Raw genomic sequence first — 27,809 nt, forward strand, 5'->3', positions numbered from 1 at the left:
TACTCTATGTCTTTCAATTGGAGCATGCAAACCATTTACATTTAAAGTGATTATTAATAGGTACATAGTTATTGACATTTTGTTATTCATATTTACATGTGTTTTTTCCCTCCTTCTTCTAAAGGAAGTCCCTTTAACACTTCCTGTTATACTGGTTTGATGATGATGAATTCCTTTAGCTATTTTTGTCTGGGAAGCTCTTTATCTCTTCTTCGATTTTACATGATAGCCTTGCTGGTAGAGCATTCTTGGTTGTAGGTCCTTGCTTTTCATCACTTTGAATATTTGGTGCCAATCCCTTCTGGCCCACAAAGTTTCTGCTGAGAAATCAACTGACAGTCTTATGAGAGCTCTCTTGTAGGTAACTAACTGCCTTTCTCTTGCTGTTTTTTAGAGTCTCTTTGTCTTTAAACTTAATGATGATGTGTCTTGCTGTGGGCCTGTTTGGGTTCATCTTGTTTGGAACTCTGTGCTTTCTGGGCTTGTATGTCTATTTCCTTCACCAGGTTAGGGAAGTTTTCAGTCATTATTTCTTGAAATAGGTTTTCAATTCTTTTCTCTCTCTTTTGTCCTTTTGGTATCCCTATGGTATGAACATTATAATGCCTGGTATTGTCCCAGGGGTCCCTTATACTATCCTCATTTTTTAAATTCTTTTTTCTTTCTGCTATTCCACTTGGGTGTTTTCTGATACCTTGTCCTCTAAATCACTACTTCAATACTCTGCTCCATTTAATCTGCTATCAATTCCTTCCAGTATATTCTTCATTTCAGTTATTATATTCTTCATTTCTGACTGGTTCTTTTTTTTTTTTAGTTTCTATGTCCTTTTTTTATGCTTGCTATCTCTTTGTTGAAGTCTCACTAAGATCCTTAAGCATCTTTATAACCATTATTTTGAATTTTGTATCTGGTAGATTGCTTGCCTCCATTTCTTTTAGTTCTTTTTCTGGAGATTTTTCCTGTTCTTTCATCTGGGACATGTTTTTTGTTTCCTCTTTTGGCTGCCTCTCTGTGTTTGCTTCTATGTACTAGGTAGATCTGCTGTGTCTTCCATTGTTGGCCAGGTAAGCTTATGTGGTAGGTGTCCTGTGGGACCTAGTGGCACACTCTCCCTGTTCAGCTGAGTCAGATGTTCCAGAAGTGTACTTTGCATGGTTTCTGTGTGCTCTCCTGTTGTAGTTGAGCCTTGATTGCTATTGGCATGTCAGTGGGTGGGACTGACTCGCAGGCTTACTGGCTATGAAAATTGGCCATAACTATAGTAAATGAGCTGCTCTTCTAGGGCTGAACCCATGAAGTGGTATTCACCCCAGTGGGCTCTGATGCCTGCCCACACCTTTTGAGTGTGCTGCTTGTGTGGCTAATCAGGTGGTGTTTTCTTATGGTTTGAAGCCAGCCACAAGACATGCTGATTCTGGGACCTCTTGTGAGAGGGCTTCTGTGCAGGCCAAGGTCAACTGCTGTCTCTGACTGGCCTGCTATCTGGTAAGAGCTACAACATGATCATCACTGGTCGCTGCCTGTGCTAGCCCTAGAAGTGTCTGGGAGAGGCCACACTGTGAATCAAAGCTGGCCATCACCAGTACTGGGTTTGGGGAAACTCAGCAAAAGGCCCAGGAAACCCTGAGGCCTGCCACCACCTGCTAACTGTCCATAAGGCTCAGCTGCTGAAAGAGCCTTGAGTGGTGCAGAGATGGGTGAGGCAGGGTCTCAGGGAGTCACCTGCGTGAAGTGAATGGTGTTCAAAGGGTTAATGGAGATTCAGATTTGGCACCAATGCTGAGCCAGGAGATTCTTTACAAAAGTCTCAGAGCCCACCAAGGCCAGCTGCTGCCCGTCCTACTCTGCATTGTCCAGTTGTTGGGTACAGCTTGCCACTGGGAAGGGGATGTGACCTTTGCCTAAGTGCTCTCCTTAGCCGAGTCAATACTATAAAGTTGTCAACATTTCCAGCTACTGAGAGAATGGGCATTTAAGTCTGAAAGGAGGGATCCGGGTGGAGCACATGCCTCCTCTGCACACATCTTGGCCTTGTAGACAGCATTACCAGTCTTGCACCTGTGGTTCTAGGCAGACCTGGTTCCAGTTCTGGATCAACCACTTTCCAGCTGATCACTGAACAACTCCTTTGCCTCTGTAACTGAGGGATGCTTTATATCTCAAAAATGTTCCTCACTGTTAACTGCAGAATGTTTAGTGTGGTTGTGGAGGGGCTTAAAGTAAGAGAAAGAATGTCACCGTACTCAGTACAGCAATAAACACTCATCCACATGCCTTGGTGTGGATGGGGGTGACCTTGGGTAGATTAAATAACTAAATGGATGTTGGGTGTAAAAGTGTCACTTAAACTGTAAGAGCAGTGTATCTCTGTGGCAGTGACTCTGTCATTTTCACAGGGTGCTACTTTTACTTCCAAGTGCTCAATGGGTGACCAGTCACTGCCTTCCTGCTCTCCATAAAAATGATAGACATGCTTCACTTGCTTATGGCCTGACTCTGGCACTGTCTCCTTCCAGGTGACACAGAAGTACTCCCTGGTGATTGTGCAGGGCCACCTGGTCTCTGAAGGGCTTCTGCTCTTTGGCCGTCAGCACTTCTACATCTGCGAAAACTTCACACTCTCTCCTGTGGGTGATGTCTACTGCACCCGCCACTGCTTATCCAAGTGAGTTCCAACTTCTCCCAACAGATTCTTCCCTGAGCTCCAATCTTCTTTTTCAGCCACCTCCATTCCTACTCGTCTCACCTTGTCCATACTATGGGCTTAGATTTGGGCCTGAAACTGAACTGTGAGACAAAACAGAAGAACCTAGGCATAGGCATCCATGACTAGTTCCCCAAAGCTAAAATCTGGAATAGATAGTAATGTGGCAGCTCCTCATGCCTCTGCTGATGTGTAGTACACCACAGGATAAAGGGGGTCTCTCCTTAGGTTATTTGGGTAATAGAATCCAGTTCCACCAGCTTAGTCATTCAACAGCTTGTTGATTACTCATCCTTATGTAAGATATCAGGCACTGCCCCCTCGTGCCCAGCAAGTATAATCACCAGCATAAACAGGTTCTTTTGGAAATAGTTTGGAGCACACTAGCATCATGAGACCAAAAAAAAAAAAAAAGATGTTATGGAAAGACTCTTCAGGGTTCACACTTAGAGAGATGGTATAGGGCAGGTGTGTTAAAGGAGGGCTACTTGAGGAGGTGAGTTCAGGTCTTGGAGAACAGGTGAGATTTGGGTAGAAACTCGAAAAGTCATTTTTACACCAACTAACACTAGAGGTCTTTGGCAGGAAATTCTGAGGGTTTTTTGTTTTTTAGAACCAAATGAATTTTATCTATTTGGGTTCAGTCAAGCTTTAACTGATTAAATCTCTAGTGCCTATAGAATGCAGTCATTCAAAATTAAATTGACCATGTTTACTAGAAGTTCAGTCGACAAGTTATTTTTTCACTTGACTATTGCTTTTGAAGAAATTTGGATGAAGATTTCTTCATGTAGAGATAAGCCTTGACTTTTCTGGTTAGCCAAGTCTCAAATAATGACAAGAAAACTTCTTAGCCCAGTGGCTTTCAAATTAAAGTATATTGAATCACCTGGAGGGCTTGTTAAAACACTCTGTTATCCACCATTACCCCAATTTCTAATTTGGCAGATCTGAGCTAGGGCCTGAGATTTTAACAAATTCTATACTGATGCTGATGCCACTGGTCTGGGACTACACTTTGAGAACCACTATTTTAGACTATTGACGTAGGAGCTACCTGCTGATAACTAAGAATTTTAATTCTCAGTTGTCATGTCGTTTCCAAACTATGTCAGAAACTAGGAGATTCTTTATCCAATCATCTGTTGTAGGACACTTTGGTTGCTTCTCAGTTGTCATGTCGTTTCCAAACTATGTCAGAAACTAGGAGAATAGTATGTGTATTCTTCCACATCCATTCTAATGTGGAAGAATAGATGTCAACCTACCCTCCTTTTAGATTTGTGTTAAAATGCTTGGCATTTTTCTCTCTGCTAATTTCCATCTATTATTCATACCAAACATTCACCTCTGTGCTTTTCTAAGGCAGGAGAAGCATAATTAATACCTGGTGCACACATCCCATCTTATTGCTCATGTTTTATTGATACTAATCAATATGGACAATGGGTCTGCAGACTTGCTTTTCTGAGAGCTGATGAAAGCTTTCTACTCTATTCTCCTCAGCATGGTGTGCCTGTGTAATGACTTGTGCAATCCATTGCTTCACTCTCCACCTCTGGTTTATATCGAGTTGGTGTTAGATAAGATCTTATTGATTAGCTAAATTGTGTTTATGAGGTGCACCTAATCATGAACAAATTGACTATATCTGCACTTTTAATAGAAGCCCAGTCATCAGGTTCTGGGTACTCACTTGATTTGGAATGACAAGGGAGACTTCCCATGTCTGGAAATGTACTTTTCTAGAATGCACGTAGGCGTATAGTGAGAACAAATTACTACACTGGGATATCAGTTGGGGATTGCATAGGTAATTTTAGTCATCATACTTTAAAGAAGTATTTGTTAACCAGACAGTGCTTTCTCTCTGAGGTCTTGTCTACTGCTCTCAGAAACTGCTGGCACTCATGCAAATGCGGTTCTCAGAGACAGGCTATTAGATCATGTCAGATCAATGGGGATTAAATCTTATTTTGACCATAGAGACTAAGAAAGATACATGAATAAGCCAGTTAAAAATAAAGCTAAGTCAACCCTGAAATGTTTCTGTCAAAGACTGCCATCAAATTGAGTATAGTTGAGCATTGGACCTTGAAAGAAGCTCACTGATGTACCATAAAATTATCCCAAATAAAACTCAAGAACACGGCATATCCTCCAGCAGAAATTGGACTTTGTACTTTGGAACTTTTCTCAGAAACTAAGAACCTCTCTAGAGGGTTATATTTGGCTTTCGTAGGATCTCTTTTTGGCTAAATAGGTTAATTGTATTAGGTTGATAGGGCTCTTTAAAGTACCAAAAACTAAGTGGCTTAAACAAACAGAAATGTATTGTCTTAGTCCTAGAGCCTAGAAGTTGGATATCAAGGAATCAGCTGTGCCACTCCATCTTTAGAGCTCTAGGGGAGGATCTTCCCTTCCCTCTACTAGCCTCTGGTGTTTTCAGCAATGCGTGGTGTTCGTTGGCTTGTAGATATTTCACTTCAGTCACATGGCCATCTTCTCTATGTGGGTCTTCACATAACATTCTCTCTGTGTGTGTCTGTCTCTGTGTCCAAGTTTTCTCTTTATATGAGACTAGTTAGATTAGATTAGGGTGTATCTCTTTTCTAAAATTTATTTATTTTTATTATGGTGACATTGGTTAATGAAATCCAGATGTACAATTTAACAGTAAGGCATATATATATTGCATTGTTTGTTCATCACTCATAGTTAGATTTCTTTCTGTCACCACATATTTGACCCCTTTTATCCCATCTACTTTCCTCCTCCCTCTTCCACTCTACCCTCTGGTAACCACTAGCCTATTGTCCATGTCCATGAGTCTCTCTTTGTTTGTCCTGTTTTTTGTTTTTTTGTTTTTTTGTGTTTTTTTTTTTTTTGCTTTTAGGTTTATATCCTATATGTAAGTGATATCATGTGGTTTTCAACTTTTTCTGCCTGGCTTATTTTGTTTAGCATGATTATTTCGAGGTCCATCCATGTTGTCGCAAATGACAGTATTTCATCTCTTCTTATGGCTCAATAATACCACTGTATGTATGTACCACAGCTTCTTTATCCAATCATCTGTTGTAGGACACTTTGGTTGCTTCCATGTCCTGGCCACCATGAATAATGCTGCTATGAACAATAGTGTGCAAATATCTTTTTGGATACGAGTTTTCTAGTCTTTAGAGTAAATACCCAATAGAGAGATAGCTGGCTCATACAGTAGATCAATTCTTAGTTTTTTGAGGAACATTTATATTGTTTTCCATAGTGGCTGTACCAATTTGCAGGCCCACCAGCTGGGTATGAAGGTTCTTTTTCTCTGCATCCTCTCCGACATTTGTTATTACTTGTCTTGTTGATAACGGCTATTCTAACAGGTGTGAGGTAGTATCTCATTGTGGTTTTGATTTATATTTCCCTAATAGCTATCGATGTTGAGCATCTTTTCATATGTTTGTTGGCCATTTATATGTCTTCTCTGGAGAAGTGTCTGTTCAGGTTCTCTGCCCATTTTTTAATTGGATTGTTTGTTTTTTGTTGTAATTGAGTTGTATGAGTTTTTGTATATTTTGGATATTAGGCCCTTATTGGAGGCGTTACTTGCATATATTTTCCCATTCAGATGGTTGTCTCTTTACCTTGTTGATGGTTTTCCCTGGCTGCCCTGAGAATTCTTTCTTTGTCATTGATTTTTGATAATTTTAATATAATGTGTCTTGGAAAAGGCCTTTTAGAATTGAGATAATTGAGTGTTCTGTGACTTCTTAAATTCCAAGCTCCAGTTCACTCTTTAGATTTGGGAAATTCTCATCAATAATTTTCTGAAAATGCTTTCTAATTCCTTTTCCTCTCCTTTGAGAATACTCATTATTCTTGTTTCCTTTCCTGATGGTTTCAGCTAGTTCTTGTATATTTCTTGCATTATTTTTCATTCTTTGTTTTTTTTTTCTATTCTTCCTTCTGATTTATTTCAAGATTTCTGTCTTCAATATCACTGATCCTTTCCTTTATTTGGTTGACTTTATTTCCCAAGCTTGCTATTTCATTTTTCATCTCTTTCAGTGTGTTCTTCATCTCCAGAAGTTCTAGTTGTTTTTTGGGGGGGAGTGGGCTGGGGTGGGGTTTAATCTCCTTGTTAAAAAACTCATTCTGCTAGTTTAGTTTTATTTTCAATTCCTGGAATTGTTGATATAAATTATTTTGGATCTCATTGCATTTTTTCAGAAATACCATCATGAATTCTCTGTCACATACGTCACATATTTCTACGTGTTTAAGCTTATTTTCTGGAGACTTTTTTCTTTCTTTCTGAGCTGCCTTGTCACCTTGGTTGTTCATGGTATTTAATGGATTATTTCTTCTCCTGGGCATTAATGGAAGTGTATTCTGCCTTTCTTCCAGGAAGAAAATTTATTATATAAAGGTCTCTCTTTAGGCTGTTGCTAAAAAGGTGTTTTTCTTTTGGTTTCCAGTAGGTGGTGTCTAAGCTTCTTGGATCTCTGCTTTATGTGAAGTCTTAATAATGCCTTTTTTCCCCTGATAGATATTCAGTCATGCTCCCTACCCTGAGTTTCAGTCCCTATAGTGTTAGTGACAGTTTTGGTAGCTTTCGCTCAGATTCCCCTGGGACTCCATGGTGTTCAGTCTTGGAAGATATGCGGGGAGGGGCCCTCTGGGTTGGAGAATGGGGACTATGGCTCAGCCTTGCATTTTGCAACTGCAGCTAGTAATAATAAACTGTTGCTTCTTTGACATCCCCTGCTTTCTGCCCTGCTTTCTGCCCTGATCCCTGGGCACTGCCGCTGCGTGGAGCTCACAGCTCTCTCAGGCAGGGCTGTTCAGGGAACCTGCCACAACTTCTCCTCTCCCCTCCTCCTTCAGGGAACTCCAAGGGCTGCGAGAGGTAGCTTTTTTTTCTCCCAGTCTACCACCTGACTCCTGGGGTTCTGACCTGTGGTAGCTCTTATTCGCAGATCCCTCACTCAGATGTGCTTGTTTGCTGGTTGGATGTATTTTGTTGAGTTTTAGGTGTTCAGCTTATTGTTGTTTCAGGAGAGATCTAGAGACATCTATCACTCCGCCATGTTTCTGACATCTGATTAGGGTCTATCTCATTTTAATTTTATCAACTCTAGTATTTACTTATTTCTAAAAAAAAAAAGTCTTATTCTGGGATATTAGGGATTAGGACTTCAACACATTTTGGGGGGAGAACACAATTCAACTCATAACAGTTGCAGTCCAGCTCACAAGAGATAGCATTTGATTCATTTGGTGGGAATCCAAACCATCCAAGGATGCTTTTAATCAGATGTTTTCTGCATATCAGTCAGCATTTTAAGGCATCATTTCTCCGTTTAGTTCAATTCAACAAATACATATTGAAAAACTTCCTTGTACAAGGCACTGTGGTAGACTTCATACATACAAAGAGATGAGTCTGGTAAAGAGTTTGTGATCTAGTGAATCATTCTGGGTATAAATTCTAGGTATAAATTCTGACAGTAATTGGATGCTGGATAATAATTGAATAATGAAGCGATCATTGTCATTATCACAAGAGCCTTGACCTGGGGTGTTGTTTGACCTAAGCCAGGTGTAGGAATTAGAATTATCTCCATTGCCTCACTGGGAGTCAGAGAAGTTTAGGGGAAGCTCAGCTTAGGAGCTAAGCATTCAGACAGAAGAATTCAGAGCCACAGCCACATTTGTATTTGGTCAATCCTACAGCAATATGGCTCAGAGCAGGAGACCTGAGAGGATTGTCCTAAGAAAGGGTAGAAGGAGCTTCAAAGGGCTGGAGTTCATGTCCTTGAAGTCTGGCTATGCAAAGGGCTAAACAATCAGCTCAGAATGTGTCCCCCTTGAGTAGCCTTGCCTTTTACCCAACAGTGAGCATTCAGCATAATGCATAAGTCCAAGCTCTGAGCACTGCAAATGCTGGGCTACCACACCTGACCATTGATTGGAGAAATTCTGCCAGCCTTAGTGAAGGCCTGATCTCTTTCTTTGTTTGCTCAAGAAGAATGTCATGGAGACCCCATGTGTAGCTTGCCCTCTTGGCTGGCCTGTGAAGGCCATACTTGATGCTGGAATGAGGAGGAGGTGAAACACAATCTCTGTGTTCATTCCTAGCACCTTGCACTGGTGCAGAGTTCTTTCAGCTCTTGGTTCTTTGGGTCTGTGATTGGCACACAGGCTTCTTGAGGGCCAAACTGCTTAGGGGACCCTCATTTATCAGATCTTAAAAGACCATTTTATCAGAGATTCTGTGGTCGTGTACACAATCTAAAGTTACCACATAACTCAGATATTCAGAAATATGACCATCTATAACTAAATCACATTTATTTCTCAAGTTCCCTTTGTTTTGGTGGTAAAAAGCTTCATCTGGTTACCTAAAGGCATCGCAGTTACTTCCAGTGCAGAATTTGTTCTCCTTGGGATAAATACTTACCAAATTCATGATTCTCCCTCTTCCTCCTGTCCCTTTTTTATCAAGGGGAGTCAGTCATCCTGATCTCTAGGAATGGCATCTCTCTTGGCCTCTGCTGCCATGTTGCTCTAAGGGTCACTGCTGAGGCTGTGGCCATTGTTTCCCAGGCCATCGGGATCTCAGCCCTGCTGCACACCACTTTAGTGGCTCAGAGGCTCTCTGCTGCTTCCTCCTATGATACTCTAGATGCCACGCCAAAGTGGTGGGTCTGCCTCACCCCTCCAGGCCCCATGTTGCCTGAAGCCATGCTGAACATAGGCTTTTTTAAGGAGTCTTGTCACCTTTCTGCCCTATGTTACAGGGCCTGAAGTTTCTTCAAACATGACTAGGGTATCTCTTTCACTCTTCTCCCACCCCCTCAACCCATTTTGTGACCACCGTATCCAGAGAAACCTCTCACATGTATACTCCGCACTGTGTGCTGCTGTCTGCCCTGGAGGCTGTCCTCTTGCTTTGGTGAAGCTGATGTCCCATCCTACTCTTCTGGGCAGGGCTGATAAGGACAGATGCTGAGGGTTTATAAGGTCAGTTGGTGCTGGTTGGCAATGACTGAATCACTGCTCTAATGTGCCCCAGAAACTCAGGCAGGGCTGTGGGACAAGAAGGAGGACAAGTCTACCAGATACCCTCTCACTGCATGTCTTACTTCTTTTTCAGCATCAGTGACCCATTCATTTTCAACCTGTGCAGCAAAGACAGGTCCTCCGACCATTACTCATGCCAGTGCCATTGCTATGGTGACCTCAGGGAGCTCCGGCAGGCACGCTTCCTCTTGCAGGTATGCCCTGGGGAAGGGGCATGGGAAGGACCATCTCTTCATGGGACAGGTGGTTCAGGTGTCATCAACACCTCATTTGAATGTGAGGACACACCTCTGTTACCCCCTTCATGCCTGTGCACAGTCCAGTGCCCTTTGGAACACACCTGTGAATTCCCCTGACTTGTGTTGGGCCTGCTCCCCAGGCTGTGAGTTCTTTATTGTTTACTCTCTGCCCAGTCTCTGCCATTTAGTTTTTGGGCCCTTCTTTCTCTTACTGTGTCATTTAGGACCCACTCTCTTGGCTTTATTTTACCTTGACATGCCTCAGAGTTGCCTTGGATATTCAGGGAAATAAGACAAGGCAAATCTATTGCCTTTGGGAAGAACTGATGACTGAGAGTTGACTACCAGTTTGCCCTGTTCTGACCACAGGGATCCCCTCAGCTGCCTGCTATCCTTCCCATCCACTCTCCCCATCTATCTCTAAGTTCTTGGTAATTTCCTGGGGCAAGTGGTTTAAAGATCTCCTGATTGTATCCTCCAACTAGGGTTCCAGAGCCTCGTCCAGGGCCTTCAAAGGCTCACCCAGATGGTAAAGAGAGTCAATTCCTTTCAGAGGCAAAGCTCTGCTGTCAGCTAGACACAACCTAATGTTTCTGGTCCCACCTCAGGTATAAATCCCTGGGCTTAGATGGTTTAGAAGCATCAGCTCAGTGGCAAAGGGACAAGGAAAAACTCTGGGACACCCTACTGACCTTAAACACTTCTCACCTTCACCAGCCCAACCTCTGCAATAACAAAGCAGCATACAAGCCCAGAAGTGTCCCAGGAAGGGGGCAAAGGAGGAGATGAGGGATTACCCTTGTAGGAGGGGAAAGGCTGGATCCCTCTCCCTATTCTCTCCTTAGGTTCTTTGCTCTGCAAAGGCCAAAAGGGGGCACTAATTGGCCCTAATGATGGAATAAGAGTATGTTTCATTTGTAAATATTGGCCTCAGTATATTTTCTGAAACTGCAGCTCAGAAAGGCATTTTGGAGGGTCATTTCAGAAAGGATCAGCTGTACTGCTGACAAGAGTTCTGCATACTGTGGGCATCTGACCAGCTCTCTTCCTCCCCACTGCCCACTCCTCTGCTTTTACCCTCAAAGGGTTGTTTCTCCTTTTGCTTGATTTTATTGCTCTTTGTTGCAAGGAGATGAGTTTGAAGCAGACAAGGCCATGCCCTGAAGCTTTGGGCAGTGCAGCCAGCATGGACCTAGTGCTTTCCACGGCTCTGTCACCTTGGCACAATTGGGCATGTCTCTGGGCTCCTGTTTAACTCCAATGAACAAAGGACCCACATCTAATCTTTTCTACCATTACATATATAGCACTAAGCACAATTTTTTTTGGCTACTTGTCAAAAATTATTTTTTATGACTATATGTTTACCTTACTGGTTATATAGTAGCAAATAAGTATTAGTACGTGAGTTGCTGTTCCCTTCAGTAAATAGTGATTATTTCCGGATGGTTGGCTAGCCTGAGAGTAGTAGAAGTCAGAGTGGAAGGGCCTGCGTGCACTGCAAGTTGGGGCAGAAGGGCTTTGTGAGCAAGGTCACCATTTGTCCAGCCCTGGATTCTCCCAGTAAAAAGTCTGAGCCCAGGCACACAAGGTTGCTGGGGCAAGCCATAGCCTCTACAGAGTCTATATTCATCATCTATTTGCATATTATTTATATTTTTATTTATAGAAAAAAAATCCAAGAACCTTATGTGTACTTATAGAGGAGAGGGGTTTGCATTTTCATTACAAATACTTTCCTCTGCTCAGGATCCCAATGAACTGGACTTTGAGAATTCACTTCCAGCCAGGTGGAAGCAAGACGTGACTTTGTTGTTGGATACAGCATCCCACCTCTGAGTCTGACCCTAATCTGCCACATCTGTCTTTCCATGCCCAGGCCTCTCTCCTCCCAATCCCTCTCTCCAGTCCTAGGAATTCTCTCCCTGAACTCATCTCATTCCAAATGCGGACTCACTCTATTGCTATTCCAAATCTGTTATTTACATAGAGTAGATTAGAACGGATGGGGAGAGGAAGGGAGGAGAGAATGCAGAAAAAAAGGAAATAATGTAGGATTCATTTAGGTATTAACAAAAAACCCTTGAAACAAAATTGCTATGTCAGTGTAGCCACATCAAAATGGCTCAGAAAAATGGGCTTAGCAAAGCACCCTGTGCCTTCAAGTCTCTAGGTCAGCATACAAAGCTGCCCTGACTGGGAGTTGCATCCACCTGACCATTCCCCAGTGTTTCTGGTAAGATGACCCTTTGGTTCAGGAAACCAACCCCTGGACCTGGATGTGAAAGTGTCTGAAGGTGTCAGTGAGCACTTTTCTCTTCGTCTGATCCTTACTTGTCCTGGGCCTGGGGCTCTTGCTTCCTGCTTCAGCCAAAAGAACTCAGAGGTCCCCTGCCCTCCTACTCATTCTGCAGAGACCTGCTCATCGTTGTCACCAAGGTCTTCATATCTGCCTGTGGGAGGTTGGAAAGACTAACCAGGAAGGGTTGCCTGTGTCAGCCTAAATGAAGAGGTAAACCGAGACAAGCTTGAATTACTGGAAATTGAGTTTGCTCAAAAATAGCAGAGGAATTACAATTTGGGAAATGCATGCTGTAGCAAGATACAGGCGAGTCCACTGAAGATAGCTGTATTCATGGGCAAGGAGTGCAAAGAGGGGGAAGTCCAGCCTGTGTCCAAGTAGTAAGTTCATTGGCTTGAGGGTAGGGAGGGATTCTTGGCAGATGTTCATTGGTAAGGAGATAAGTCTGGATCTTCTGTAAATCAGTCATTTTCAGGAAATCAGTTCCTAGGTTCTTAAGTTCTGTTTTTCTGAGGGCACATGAATGAGATTCTCCATTTCACATCCTCTGGTTCTATTTGAGGTTGAAATCCTTTCACACCTGACACAGAGACCAAAATGACCTATCACTAGTGGCTCTGTTGCCTGTAGGTATCTCCATTCCAGGAAACTTCAGGAGCAGTAAAAGGATTTCTCTTTATAGGACATAGCTCTGGAGATCTTTTTCCGAAATGGTTATTCCAAGTTCCTTGTCTTCTACAATGGTGATCGGAGTAAGGCCTTCAAAAGGTAAGGGTTTGAAATCCTCCTCTGAGGAAACTGATCCTGAGCTGAGAGCACAGGAACAGACACTGCTCAGCTCTGTTCTCAAGAGAATTGTTTTCAACCCACAGTAAGCAGAATTTAGGTCAGACACAAGAAAAAACTTACTAACCCACAGAGCTATTTAATTGTTGAACAAAATATATAGAAAGTTACAGAAGCACCTTTTCTAAGTGCTGGGAAACAGGCTCTATTTAATGGACTGAAGTAGTTTAGGACAGTAATGACTAAAAGGAGAAAAAATTGTGCAGACACAATGTATTTAAGAAACTGGCTATTTATTGATTCTTCCAGAATTTTCTTGCTTTATTTTCTAATTTTCCAAATAATTTTTCTTTTTGATCCCAGTTGCCAATTTTAGTTATTCTAACTTTATATTTCTTTGGAAAGAATTCTACACACTGATTTCCCACTTCTGCATGGAATATCTTTTTTCTTAAAAAGAGAAACCTTCTGTTTTAGTTTAACTTCTCTCTCTCCAAATAGATTAAACAATCCAAGAAATTTAAGCTAAGAAAATAATAATAATGGTTATTCATTTTTATTATTATTAAAGTTATAGATAAATAGAGATTTGTAGGAAATCTAGAAGAGACAGAAGGGAAAGAAAGTAGGTGCCTAGCCATAAACAGACTACACAGAAGTTGGAGTAACAGAAAGGTGGTAATGTCTGGCTCTACTTTGGACTAGAAGTTCTGAGGTGAGATTTGACATACCTTACTTGAAGTCTCATGCCACTTTGTGCTCAGAGGTTCTAACATTGCCTTCCTGTTGGCCCTGGCCAGTCACTGCACCAGGACCACTTGCTAGGTCTAAAGGGCTGGGCCATGGTGGAGGAAAACAACTCCCACAGAAAGGCTGTGAGCACCAGCTTTATGCATGTCTCCCTTAACTGTGAGCCTCCCTTTGAGGTTCTTCCCCAAGAACTGCTGTTGTATTGCCTCCTAAAATTCTCTTCAAGTTCCATTTTAGATCAAAATAAAGAAGTAGACATGCAATGCTGAAACTCATATTTATTTTCCCTTATGATTTCTAGGTATTAAACTTTTTCACAGTTAATCTAGAAGTCTTATATATTGGTAGCTCAGGCAGTGAATGTTGCCTAACTGCACTCCAGCCTGTTCAAGTAACCTTAAATTAAGATGGCATTTGTCCCAAGAGTACAGCAGTAGTTTGTTAAATTGGTAATGGAAATTTCAAGTGTCTGGCCCAGAGGAGGTATCTAAAAAACATAGTTTTTATTATAACTATTATTTTATTGTTATGATTGTTATCCTCAAGGCTAGAGTGTGTAATGCCACAGGTGCTAAAGGGTTCCTCAGAAGTACACCCAAGTCTATAGCTTAAGAACTGCGGGCAGGATGGGGCTGGCAGTGTAAGAATGGACCCAACCTTTTACCTGACTCTGAAAATGTGTCCCTGATGGTAGAAGAGTTTTGCCTCTGCTGATAAAATGATCATTTTCTTTCTTGTTTAGCTTCTACTCTTTTCAACCTAGCTTGAAGGGAAAAAGCATCACAGAGGACCCCCTCAATCTAAGGTAATGGTGTGGGAGGAGCCCAGTCATGCTCTCTGGGTATGGTGCTGGCCTTGCTTTCATTTTCTTCATCTGCCCAATCCTACATTAAGGTTGTCGTGCTAAGAGCACATCAGTCTGCCTTCCCTTTTCCTCTCTTTCACCCACATACTCCCTTGTCCTCCTCCTGGAGTTCCTTCTGCCAATTACACCCCTAAAACAAGTTAGAAGTCCCACATGCTCTGTGGCTTTGTCAGACCAAAATGGCAAGAAGCAGCCTTCTACCCATGGTGGATGGGGCAGATTGCCAAAGAGGTGTCAACATCAGGCCTTTAAGAGGAAAGGGGTGTGAGCAATTCTAGGTCTCTCCTTTCTATATGAAACTCTCAGAAAGCTCAGAACCTAAATTAATGTATGGTGGTGTGCAAATCAAATTTAATTTATGAATCTATGACGTGGAGTGTCTTTCTTAGGAACTTAATGCTTACAGCCCTTCGCAAGCCCCCTCTTTACAAGTACCCAGTTCCCCAGAAGGCCAATTTGTGATCAGTAGATACTTTTATTTCCATTAAATGAGAATAGGAGAAGATAGTTGCTGGTTTTCTCCAGGAGTATGTGGGGATAGGGGGAGAGGGATGTCCTCAAGAGAGGTATTCAAAATATTTGTACTGATAATGGAATGGGGACCACTAAGTCATTCAAAATTACTTATCAATAGTTTGCTATATGTGGTGTTTGCTGCTTGACAGAACAACAAGCAGAATATTCAAAAATTTCCCTGTCTTTATTGAGTTTAAATTCTCATGAGAAAGACAGAAAACAATTTAAATGAGTAAAGTACAAAGCATATTAAATAATAAATATATGTATAAAAAACAAAGTAGATAGAGGTAGAGATTAATCTTAGACTTGGTGAGGGAAGCCCTTACCAAGAAGCAATATTTGAATTAAGATGTGAACAACGTGGGGAAACAAATTATGCAGATAACTGGAGAAAGAGAAACTGAAATCAGGCAGAGGTAAGAACAGAACAAAGACACTGGGGATATCATGATGGGCTTGGCTGGGGCCAGAGAAGTGAAAGAGATAGTGGGGCTAGTTCATATAAGCTTTGGGGGCTCACAGTAGCAGCATTGGGTTTTTCCTCAGAATAATTGGGTGTACTGGAAGAATAGTGTGACTAACATATTTTAAAAGGCTCGTCTGGCTACTGTGTAGAGAACAAACCACAGTGGGACAAAGGTGGAGCTCAGAGGCTAGTTAGAAAGCTTTTTAATGATCCAGCTGAGAGATGATGGTTTGGAACCAAGGAGTGGCCACAAAGATGGTGTGATGTGCTCAGATTATGGATGAGTTTTGAAGGTACATCTCATGGATTTGTTGACAAATAAGTGTGAGGTATGTGTGTGAGAGAAAGAACTTAAGTATAAGACCAAGGATTTAAGTTTGAGCAATTGGAAAATGAAATGGGGAAGAGCACATGAAGAACAACTTTGGGAGTGTTGTGATGCCAGGAGCTCAGTTTTAGATATGTTAACTTTGAGATTCCTACCAGATATGCAGGTGGAGATGTCTTATTGGCCATTGGATATATAAATTTGGAGTTCAGGGAGAAGTCCAGGTAAGTGGTAAATTTGGAATAGTATTTAAAGCATGAGACTAGATAAGATCACCAAGAGAATGAGTACATCTGAACAAGAGGTTTAAGGATTGTGTCCTGGGGCCTACCAGCCTTTAGGAGTTAAGGCCATAATGGGAAGCCAGCAGAAGAGACTGAGAAGTTGCAGCCGGAAAGTCAGGAAGAACTGCAGGTGTGGAAGATATTTGGAAGTCAAGTAGTGTTTCAAGGAAAGAATGGTTAAATGTTGTTGGTAGGCTAAATAAAATGAGAACTGAGAAATGATCATTGAACTTTGCAATATGGTGGTCACCGAATACCTTCAAAAGACCCATTGGAGTGGCTGCCAACAGAAGTTCCCTATTGTTCCAGGCAGTAACCCTTTACTTGGTAGATTGTGGGGAAGTCCTGGGGATACCTGGTGATGATCTAGGAGGCCTGGGAAGCAGGAGGCCCCTGGAGGTGGAGGAGCTGTTGACCACCTGGAATGGATGTATTTCAATAATAGTTCAACAACGGTACAACCATAATTGTGTATACAAGCTGAATATTAGTCCTGTTGATCTCATATTGTTTGTTTCATATAAGCCTAATCTCCACACTTGGATTTCTCTGCAATGTTTCAGTGCAAATAGCAAAAAGCCATTTCAAACTAGCCAAAGCTAAAAAGAAAATTCATCACTTCATATACCCGAAGGCCAAAAAAGGTCTGGTTCCAGGCATGCTGGATCTCTGGGCTCAGTAAGCTCTCAGGACACTGTGGCTCTCCATTTCACAGTGAGGATTTCCCCTGGGTTGGCTTCCTTCTCAGCATAAGGGCATCAATGCCCCCAGCAGCTCCAGGCTGATAGTCAGTCACATAGGAATTCCACCACACCAGGAATACTCTGGCCCAGTAATTTTGGCAAAAATCCCCGAAGTGATTTTCATTTGCCTAAGTTGGGTTAGTGCCTATCCCAGAATCAATCAAGTGCTTTCATAGGCTAGGTCAGGGTCATGTGCCCACTCACCTTCTGGGAGTGGGGTCAGTCCCACCCAACAACATAGACCACTCTAAGGGGAGGTGGTTCCCCAAGAAAATCAAGATCTTGTTATCACAAGAGGGGTGAATACTGAGGTGTCAACAAAAGCAGATGACCATCCACTGCTCCATGCCGAGAGTTCCCCCAGAGACCATAGCACTCATGGGTTATATGTTCATTTTCTCTCTCCCTGGAACTTCTCCTTGCATCAACTTTGATACAAGTCACTTCACTGAACTCCATTTGTTTCTGCACTTCACCCTCTTATAAATGTATTATGTCTATAGTACCACTCAGTGGTAACATAGCTGTCCCTACAGCTGTGAGTGGCATGCTATCCATTCCTATTCTATTCTTAGAGTCTTGGAGGTGATTTGCCCAACAGTGTATACCATCATTCACATAGGCAAGCTTCTAAATTTCTGCCCCAAACAGAGAGAGAGAGCAAATGGAGGAAGGGCAGAGGGAAGAACGCCTAAGAGGAGCTAAACCATGGCTATAGCTTAGCCTAGTGGTCAGTACCAAAATGACTGCAGAAATAATTCTCACCCTAGGGATGAGTAAGCCCCAGCCGAAAGTTGGTCCTAGGCTCTGAGACCACTCACCTAAGCAGCCTCAGCATGTGGCAAGGCTGTGCTGCAACAGCCATCCATGGGCTTTGGGATCAAACTAATTTGGTCTTATAATAGGTGCTCATAAATTGTAATTGCTTTGCTTAGTTTTAGAATCACTGCTGTGTTTTTTGGGCATGTTTATGGAGCAATTGATTAAAAACAGGCGGCTGTCTATGCTGTCAGCTCTTTTGCATTTCTCCTTCCCAGCCCACAGTTTGCCTTCAGGAGTTTCAGAGTGGAAAGGCAGTGGTGACTTCCAGCCTTAGGGAGCTTGACTTGCCATTGCCCCATGTGTGAAATAAACTTGACCTTTTTTTTTTTTTCTGGATTGCTAAGGACAATGCTCAATCCATACAATGAATCTCAAAAAATGCCTAGCTTAATTTTGGATGCTCCAAGGACCACAAGCTTCTCATCTTTGAAGGAGATGCGTGGTCCATTCTGAGGGTTTTTGATTGGCCCAAGATGCTTGGCCTGTGCTATAGGTTTTCGTATCTCCAGCCTCCAGTTCTTGATGACTGATTTAGCCCCTCTGGAGGCCATGCCCCACATATAGGAAACCAGAGCTTTTGGGGATCAGAGTTTTGCCCAGAATTTTGGTAAAATGATAGCCTTCCTAACTGAATTCCAAGGAGGTTCTGTGGGCCTAGATATCAAGCAGAAAATATTTGCAAAGCCTAGATGAACCTGGAATCTATACTCCACCTGTGTCTTTCTATGGTACAAGTCTAGACCATCTTGAAGGCAGCATTATCAGATATCTGTGGAGTGCTAGGCTCTGCAAGCATACAAAGGCTTCTAACATAAAACCAGCTAGACTCCTTGGACAGCCAGAAAGCTCCACCATGTTATACACAGGCAGGCTCTGCTGAGATATCATGGGGACTAGTCAGAAAAGTAGAAAAAATAGATGAAGTTACAGGGAAAGGGCAGCTAGTTTGAAAAGTACATGTGAATAAAGACACATCCATACACACAGGGCTGGAAACAGCTTTAAAATTAAATACAAGGTACAAATATCTTTTAAAAATTATTCCAGAATTTCTCTAAAGAAGAAAAAAGTAGATACTCTAAGTGTCCTGAAACTAAAAAAACAAACAAATAAACAAAAAAACCTCATTGTACTGGCTTACATCATTTTTCAGTGACAAATAACAAGAAACAGGGGTTTTTAAAACTATTCCCACCCACCTCCCCGAATGTATTTTCTCTTGGCATTGACTATAAAATTTGCCCTCATCTAAAGAATAGTGGGTACCAAAGAAGTCAATTTCATTTTTTAATAAAATATGATAAAGGAACACTGCAGAATATAATTTTCTATGCTGGTTCTCTGAAAAAGTAGGGCCCTAATAGTTGGACTTATTTCTGTACAGACATTTTGGGGGATGCTAGCATAATGTGGCCCCGTTATATTGCTTCCCAGTGATCTCAGTTCATACTGAACCCAGAGTTTATAAAATTCAGAGAACATACAAAACTAGGATGCCTGTCTGGATCTCCCTCTCTCAAATACCTTGCACATAGCACACATCTTCGAATGTGCTAAAGGCATCCTTCCACAGCTGTGGTCTCTGACAAGTTCTGAAATGCTCACTGGATATGTCATCAAGGCAACTGTGTCCCTGGGCTGGAGGAAGTATTTGAGTGTGAGGTGGTGCTTATATTTGGAGACTGACTTGATTGTATCTGGGTGTTTGTAATTTCTGATGAGTTCCCTCAATTTATAGCCTACTTAAATATAATGTTTAGAATGAAATTTATTTTGGGGGGCATAAAGTTCTACAGTTTAGTGTTGTCAGAATTTTCTTGATTATTTTTGAAAAATAATGAAAAACAAAAAACTTAGGAAACCAACCTAAAGAGGCTATAAATTCCCATAAGACCACCTTCCATGAAGTCAACCATACCCTAGTGGCACCACTGTTGACAGTGTGGAGGCTAACATTCAAGTCCTCTTTTTCCCCACTTCTGCTCCTCAGTTCTACTCCCTTGAGATCGACACTGCTGACCAACTGGGAGGCTAAGAATCTGTAACACATGTGATTATTTGTAAAGAGAGCCTCAGCTCCATCACTGAGTGCAGAAACATGCTTATAGGCTCCTTGTACAGCACAGCCCTGGGAGGGCAATTGTAGAAACTATACAACTCAGACCCAGGTCCACAGCAGAATCACTAGAACCAGAGGTGAGCTAAACCGTCTGGTGGAATGACTAATGCCCAGCATTTAGGAGCTTTCACATGGTTGGTTCAAGGGGCCAGAAGTAGCAGAGTCTTGTGACCTGCAGTGAGCTCCTCCTCGGTTGTGCTCAGGCCTTGGTTTCAGGACCCAGCTGGGTTAGTCTTTGTCATTCTTGCTCATGTCTTCTCTTAGCTCTATCCTTAGCTGTTACCACAGACCCATTTCTAGGCAGAAGCCTAAATTAAGCCCCACTCTCAGCACCAAGCTTTGCCCCTTTGTCCTTTCAGCTCCACTCAGTCATGTTGTTTCCATGGGGGTAGGGACAGGGCTACAAAAACCCAGAACTGTGAAGGGAGAAATTTGCTGGTTCAAGGTTTGCCCACCCACTTGCTATTTGTGACCAGCTATCTCAAGAAAACCTGGGACATGGATAGAGAAGCCAGGCATTTTTTTTGTTTTAGCACCTGTTTCAGGAATCATCAAGGATGTGATCAACAGTAGATAATTTAGATTATTCAGGTGAACTCAGGTGAAGGTGCTCTTTCTCCTGAAATGCCTTAGTTCTTTGGGATGGTTGAGGAGTTTTAAGTTTGCCATGGTTACTCATAAATTAGCACTTGACACATGTACAAAAATCTGTTATTGTTGCATCTGGGTTGTAAGATTGTCTTTAATTTAAAAAAAATTTAAAATAACTACAGATTTATGAGAAGTTGCAAAAATAATACATAGAGTCCCCATGCATCCTTTATTTAATTTCCCCCAATGGTTGTATCTTATGAAACTGTAGTACAATTTCAAAACTGAGAAGTTAACATTGCTACAACATGTATGCAGGTTTTTTGTCATTTTATCATATTTGTAGGTTTGTGTAACCACCACCACCAACAATATACACGATCATTTTTATCACCACAAAGATATCTCTTGTGCTACTACTTTGCGGTCATACCTACCGCCTACCGTCCCTCATTAACCTTAAAGCCTGGCAACCACTGATTTGTTTTACATTTCTATCATTTTGTCATTTAGAAAGTATTCTCTAGATGGAATCATAGAGTATGTGACCTTTCGAGACTGGCCTTTTTTACTTAGAATGATGCCATTGAGATCCATCTAAGTTGTTATATGTATCAATAGTGTGTCCCTTTTTATTGCGGAGTAGTATTCCATGGTATGGACATATTGGAGTTTGTTTAACATTTGCCTATTCAGGGAAATTAGGCTGTTTCTAGTTTGAAGCCATTACAAATAAAGACTACACCCATCCCTCAATTTATGCAGATAATTCATTCCACATGTCTTTTTTTTATGCAGTAGAAAACCATGTAAAAAGAGTCCACCAGTACAAAAAAAATTCTAAAGTAATAGGTCAACATAAGCCAAAAATATTTATTTCAAATATTTTCACAAAATATCGCTAATGAAAATTCAGAAAAAACAAAATAAATTTTATTAGCTGTCAGTGTTTGTGCCATAATCCAAAGCAATCAACTTCTTCTTTTTAATTGGCACAAAGTCGTTATTTTTAACACTTGAAATATTTGGAAGTACGTATCTTTAATTGAATTATGATGCAACTAGTGTGTCATGTCAATTCCTACAGCTATCTATCAGTGATTTAACATTTTGTTAATTAGTTTCAACTGTTACTGATCTTGGTGCAACAATCAATTTTCAAATGTTCCAGTGATAATTGTGTGTTAGTATCAGTTCTTTGTATGTTACTGAGTTAAGCTATTGTTTTTAAAAAGAATAATTGCCAATAATGCAAATGAAAAAGAAAGAACCACGTAGAATGAGACTGTGTAAAAGGAAACCATGTATAAAAAGTCCACTAAATGGGGAAAGGGGGTAAAGGGTGGAGGAGATATTTACCGCGTATAAGACAAACTCATGTGAAAAACTTGAGGGATGGGTATATTTACATTTAATGTAATTGTTCAAATGTAAGGACAGAAGTCTGCCATTTTATTTTTTCTTATTTTTCTCCCTGTTGTTCATTTCTCTAATTTCTTTTTCCTTCCTAACTGTACATTACTGAAAGATTTGTTTAAATTCTACTTTGATTTGCCTATAGTATTTTTGAGTATATTTCTTTATATGAATTTTTTGTATATATTTTAGTCGCTCAAGGTATTGCATTATACATACCTTCCCACAGGAGGCTCGTATTGAGTGACTGTAAGTCTTTTAAGTCTTAAAGTCTCCTTTTAAATTTTTAATTGTCTGTAATTTATATCTCTTATTTTCTTAAATATTTTATTTATATACGTTTAAAAAAAACCACATATTTCCCGAAGTCATTTTCACACAGAGATTATTTACAGCTAAGAGAAGCAAATTGAGTTTAAGAAGCAAGTCAGCGGCTTAGCCAGCACCAGAGATCCTGGCTTCCAGAATGTTCCCCTTGCCACTCTGTTTCTTCTCCTGAGGGCTTTTCTTCTTTAGAATTGTTTCTTCTTGTTAGCTGTTTAGTCTTCAAATTTTTGCCATAAGCTACTCTAGGGAGATGTTGAGCGTATCCTGGGGATAGAGACAGGAGAAACCGAGGCAATTACTCCAGGTCATAGAGGCAAAACACAGGGGTCACATGGGGGTCACCAGGTTATGCCAGACTTTCAGAGAGGGTGGTGACTGGGTTAGAAAAGGGTTTTCATTCTATTTGAGGAAAGAGGAACTCCATAGTTTGTGATGTGGAAAAGAAATAAGCTAGTCCCACTGAACTCACAGGTATCTCTCAGTGCTTTTCTATTGACTACTATAAAACTTGCAACGAATAGAGAAAAGTATTAAAATTTTTTTTTAAAGCTTTCCTAAAGGTATCTTCCTGATCCTTTTCTTTTGGGTAGCTTGAAGGTGTGAGTTGAGTGGTATAGAGAAGGTTCTCTGCTATTTGAAGATTGCCTTTACCACTGTTATTTATACTAGAAGATCTAGTATGAATAGGGACACTATCTAAAGTTGTATTTCAGCTTTGAGACGCATCAAGCTCCAGTTCTTAGAGAAACTGACTTCATTTGAGTATTCACTCTGTGTTCTATATGCTTTAGATGCACAGTGACCCTTGGAGTTGGGGCTCTGTTATTCTCACTTTACAGATGAGGGAACCAAAGCTAAGTAAGGTGCCCAGGGAGATGGCAAGTAAGAAGAATAGCTGCCCTGAACCTAGATCTGGCCAACTACAGAGTCTTTGACTTTCTTTCTGCCAGGCCAGCCTGCATATCACATGTCCCTGGTCTCCTAACATCATGTTCAGACAATGACATTCTGTCCTGTCTTCTTTCAATGGGTCTTCCCAACAGGTTGCACAAGGCAAACCAAACTTTCTGCCATTGGACACAGTCCCCACACCTAGCATAGTGCCTAGGAAGGTATTTTTAAAAATGTATTGACTGCATCTAACCATACCTGAAACTGTTCTTTAATTGCTCTTGCAAGAGTCTGGAAAAGCATTGGTCATAATAAGATGGGAGTATAACCTCATTCATTCACAGCCAGTCAAGGGCTTGAAGGTTGAGTCTAGAGAAAGCTCTTAGAGAAAATTATGCAAGCACAGATAAGAGAAAAAGATAGTACTGCTCTGAGTTGAAGATGTTACTTGCCAATACTTAATGATAAAATCTGCTTATTTCTGTGGACCAGTTTTGTCCCCTTCCCAAGAATAAATGTCTATCTGCCTTCCTAGCTACCCATGTCTGAGCTTCCTGTACTTTGAAGCATTTCCACAGAACAAGATCCACATGTGGGAGTTGGATATTAGTCCTGAAATGCATGATAATGAGACTAAGAGTGTGCGAGTAAGAGTAAGAGTGCCATGGGCTGTAGGCAGGAGAGTTCTGGAGCAGAAGTGAGATGGATGGCTCTTTCCTGACTCATTGTGACTGTTTGTATAAGTGTGAGCATGCAGAGAAGAGAGAAATGTGTGGAATGGCAAAGAACTAAATTCCTTTCAATCAACAAAATCATAAGCCAAGAAGATAGGGAAATGTATTTTGGGGGCTTGGCTGAAAGAACTGTAGCAGTGATGGGATAATCTCTCAATTTGCTGTGGATGCAGCCCATTGTCATCTTCCCTCCCCCCCTTTACTCTTTCTGCCTCAGGGTCAAGATCCCAGGTCACCTCCAATCTTCCTGGGACTCCTTGGCCATGGAGTTGGGTGAGACCAAGTTGGAAAAGATGGCCTTTCTCGGTGTTGTCATGGCCATATTCTTGATTCTGTTCAGTTTTTCCCGAGCCTGTTGACATTTCCTCAGGCAAGGCCCACAGAGATCCTTCTCCTCCACCAGATGTAAGTTGTCCAGTCTCTTGATAGAATCTATGAACGTATCCGACTCTTCCCCCTTAGGAAAGGGGTTTCGTTGTGTGTTGAGCTTTTTCAACTTGGGGAGCTTAAAAATGCTAGTGGGAATGGTGGTGAGCAAGTTGTCATGGAGTCCCACCTCATGGAGCTCCTTCAGTGCACCCAGTGTGGTGGGCACGCTGTCTAGATGGTTCAAGCCTAAATTCACCGTGCGGATATTCTTGAGTTGGTTGAGCTCAACAGGTAGCCCGTTGGTGGTCAGCCTGTTGTTACTGACATTGAGGTAGAGCAGACTGGTCATCTGGCCAATGGACTCTGGGAGCTTGTCGATGTAGTTGCTGTGCAGGTCCAGCCACCTTAGGTTCTGGAACTTGGAGATTGAATCGGGAATCTTCTTGATCATATTCCGGCTAAGATCGAGCTCATCTATATCATTGAGTCTCAGAATACACTTGGGGAAGTTGGTAATTCCCATTTTGCTCAAGTCAAGGCGTTTTCTCCCATCAAATGTGATTTTGATACAATTCTTGGCCACACTGAGGGTGATCTTCTTGCCCTTGGGGCCTTTCCCGCTCTTGGCCATGTTCTTTAGTGAGGGAATATGTTTGAAATATGTTGTTCTGATTAGTTGGTGATCAGTTTGAGGAAAAGTCCCATGAAATTGCTAGAAGATATACTCTGATAAGAGGAGAAAAAAATATCAAGTTAGGAAATGACATGAGGTTACTAGACTCCCCCCACATCATAAATGCTTTGTTCTCTAATAGTTTAAAAGGAAAGCAGAAAGGGGAGAGAAATTAGAGCATCAGCAAAAATAGCCTTGCCAAAGACCTTCAGCAATTTGAATACCCTCCTCAGACCTCAGTGTTTCTAGATGTGAAATGGGAGGTGCAGGGTTGGCCTGAAGGCTTCTTAATGCCCCTCTGGCTTTGCCATCCCTGATTTATGAATCTCTCCATTGTCCTGGACTTTCACATAATCCCCTCTCCCCCTACCCAGGGGTACATGTGTGTATGTGTATGAGTGTTTTCTTTGATATCTGCCACTTCTCAGACCTTCACACAAATCTAGTCTTCTTTAACATTTCCCCATGGGTTCCTATGGTGGGACTGCTGAGTTCTCAGAAGGAACATAGCCAGGATATTAGGGAATAATGTGGTAGTTAAGAATGACTTAGCTGCCTACAGTTTCTGTACTTCTTTCTCTCTCCACTTCTGAATCCAGAGGAGCTAGTCAAGCTTTCACTACTATAACTGCAGTGCAACTAGAGCAGCACAGAAAAGTCTTTCACTCAGCCCCAAGTAAGAGGATGCCCATGAGCATGGAGGAGGCCAAGGCTGAACTTAAGTGCCTGGCAGAACTTAAAAGAGAATGTTGCCTTTTTTCATCTCCTGCCCCTTGCAATTTCTCCCCTCACATCCTTTACACTGAAATTCAACTATAGACACCTGTGCACTGATAGATGTGATAATAGTTGTGATTGCTGCCATACGGAGAAGTAGAATATAAAAAGCGATGGGTAGATTCTGGCCTCAGGTGCTTGGCTTAGAAGTCTTGCTCTGCCACAACAATTTTCTTAAATTTTCAGCATCTCAGTTTCCTCATTTGTGAAAAACAGCTCTTTTATATGGCTTTTAAGGAGTGTAAATTACCTAACTATAAAGCACTCACAATAGTGCCTGGCACATAGTAAAAGCTTGATTAATGTTAGCTATAAAATATTATCAGGAACTTTGAACATTTCGATTTTAATCGTCAACAATACAGCAGGATCTGTAGGATTATCCCCATTGTAAAGAGAGGAAGACTGAGGCTCATGTGTGAGAAAGGTCTACAACTAGGAAGAAGATACAAACTACTATCATGTTATAGAAGCTCTTTTCTTTTCTAAACTTGGTGCCTCATGCTATCTGATTTTCTCTTTTGGACCAAGTTTCCAGACAAGACGGTAGCATGCTATCAGGAGACAAATGCTTTCAATGCCTCTATTTTCCCACAGGGATGGGCAGCAGAGGTGCCTACAGTTGCTGTACTTCATTATTCAAGCCCTTTATCAGAAACAAAGTTTATATAACACACAAAGCTCCAGCAATCAGGCTGTTTTCTTCATACAATAATCACATGTTTTCCTCATACAATAATCCTCAGTGTCAAAAAGAAGTATTTAAAAGTTGCCTTCCATGTTCTTAGTATAAAATGCCTGCCACTCCTAGCAGAGGTTCCCACCCTATGACGGTCCTGCTGGATCAGATCCTCCTGGGATGGATGGAAATCGCCAGAGTAAACCAATGAGAGTATCTCAGCTTTTAGCAGCATTGATGTTCTTTTGAACTTGTAAGCTGAACCAATTCTTTAAAAACAATGGACCAACCACATTCAGGCATAATTGCCTGGTTACCAAAGATGGTACTGTGTTCACTAGTATTGCAGTTACTATATCATGTAGCTCTGAAGAACCAGATGGGATAAAGCAGCTTAAAAATCAAAGCTGGGGTTCTAGTTACAGTTACTATGAAGTACACTCTGTCCATCTCATCCATTGAATGCAACTCAAGACCTTAGACAGACTGCATTGAGCGGCTCTCTGAGGATGCTGAAGTTAAATAGTGTCATATAGGTTGTAGAAGTAACTTGAAAGTAAGACCAACTTTACATGGGGAGAGAGGAGGACAAAAAGATTTCTAAGAAAAGTCTCTCTCTCTGACCAAAAATATGAAAGAGGGCCTTTTAGAGTCAGGGAGGGTGAAGGAGATCTACTGTTTTTTTCCCCTTTGGTTTTTCATTCACTCCTGCCTCAGCCCCAGAGAGTCCTGTATCACTGGAGTCATCCAGGCAGGCACCCAAAACTATGGGGGAAGAGAATTATAGTCTCTGCTCAAACTGTTGTCCCAAGAGCAAGGAGGTTGCTTTTTTCTCTCTATCCTTCTGTCATATGGCCCTGGAGCCAGAAACAGTCGCAGGAACTAAATATTTGATTTAGAAAACAAAATTCTATCCAGAAGACTGAGCGTGTGTGTGTGTTGTGGGGTGTGTGTGTGTGTGTGTGTGTGTGTGTGTGTGTGTGTGTGTGTGTTCAGGGAAGGGAGTGTGTTCTGAGAACCACAAAGTGCTGGGACGATTGCAAAGAGGAGAGAGTTTAATAAAGACGTATATGAACTCCTGGATGTACCATGAGAAGCCTTTGCATGGATAAAACCCTGAACAGGGTCTTCAGTACCTAATCCCAAATCCAGAACCCAAAGATTTTGAGAACTGAGGTAAGAGATAAATTCAAAGCACACTCAGAGACATAATCAAACTGCTCAAAATTAAATTAAAATAAAACCTGCCAGAGAAAACGGACACACAACCTACTAGAAAAATATCTTTTAAAGGACTGAAAGCAAACAAACTGTCAACCAGACAGTGAATAAAGGTGTCCTT

At 41.5% G+C, this 27,809-nt stretch overlaps 2 protein-coding genes across 7 annotated transcripts in view; one reads left to right on the plus strand and one right to left on the minus strand.

Moving 5' to 3' along the window:
- Nucleotides 1-27,809, plus strand: part of WDFY4 (WDFY family member 4) — a 288,917-nt gene that overhangs the window by 198,257 nt on the left and 62,851 nt on the right. For all 6 annotated transcript variants that reach the window (XM_011355393.2, XM_011355394.2, XM_011355392.1 and 3 more), the window contains 4 exons: nucleotides 2,520-2,668; nucleotides 9,861-9,981; nucleotides 13,011-13,096; nucleotides 14,607-14,669. In XM_011355393.2, coding sequence (XP_011353695.1) covers nucleotides 2,520-2,668; nucleotides 9,861-9,981; nucleotides 13,011-13,096; nucleotides 14,607-14,669 — 419 coding nt within the window. The remainder of the gene's footprint in view (nucleotides 1-2,519; nucleotides 2,669-9,860; nucleotides 9,982-13,010; nucleotides 13,097-14,606; nucleotides 14,670-27,809) is intronic.
- On the minus strand, nucleotides 24,202-24,969 carry LRRC18 (leucine rich repeat containing 18). Its single transcript, XM_011355391.1, has one exon. The coding sequence runs from the start codon at nucleotides 24,967-24,969 to the stop codon at nucleotides 24,202-24,204; it is 768 nt and encodes a 255-aa protein (XP_011353693.1).

Source organism: Pteropus vampyrus, unplaced genomic scaffold (assembly GCF_000151845.1).
Source record: "Pteropus vampyrus isolate Shadow unplaced genomic scaffold, Pvam_2.0 Scaffold20, whole genome shotgun sequence".
Taxonomy (NCBI): Eukaryota; Metazoa; Chordata; class Mammalia; order Chiroptera; family Pteropodidae; genus Pteropus; species Pteropus vampyrus.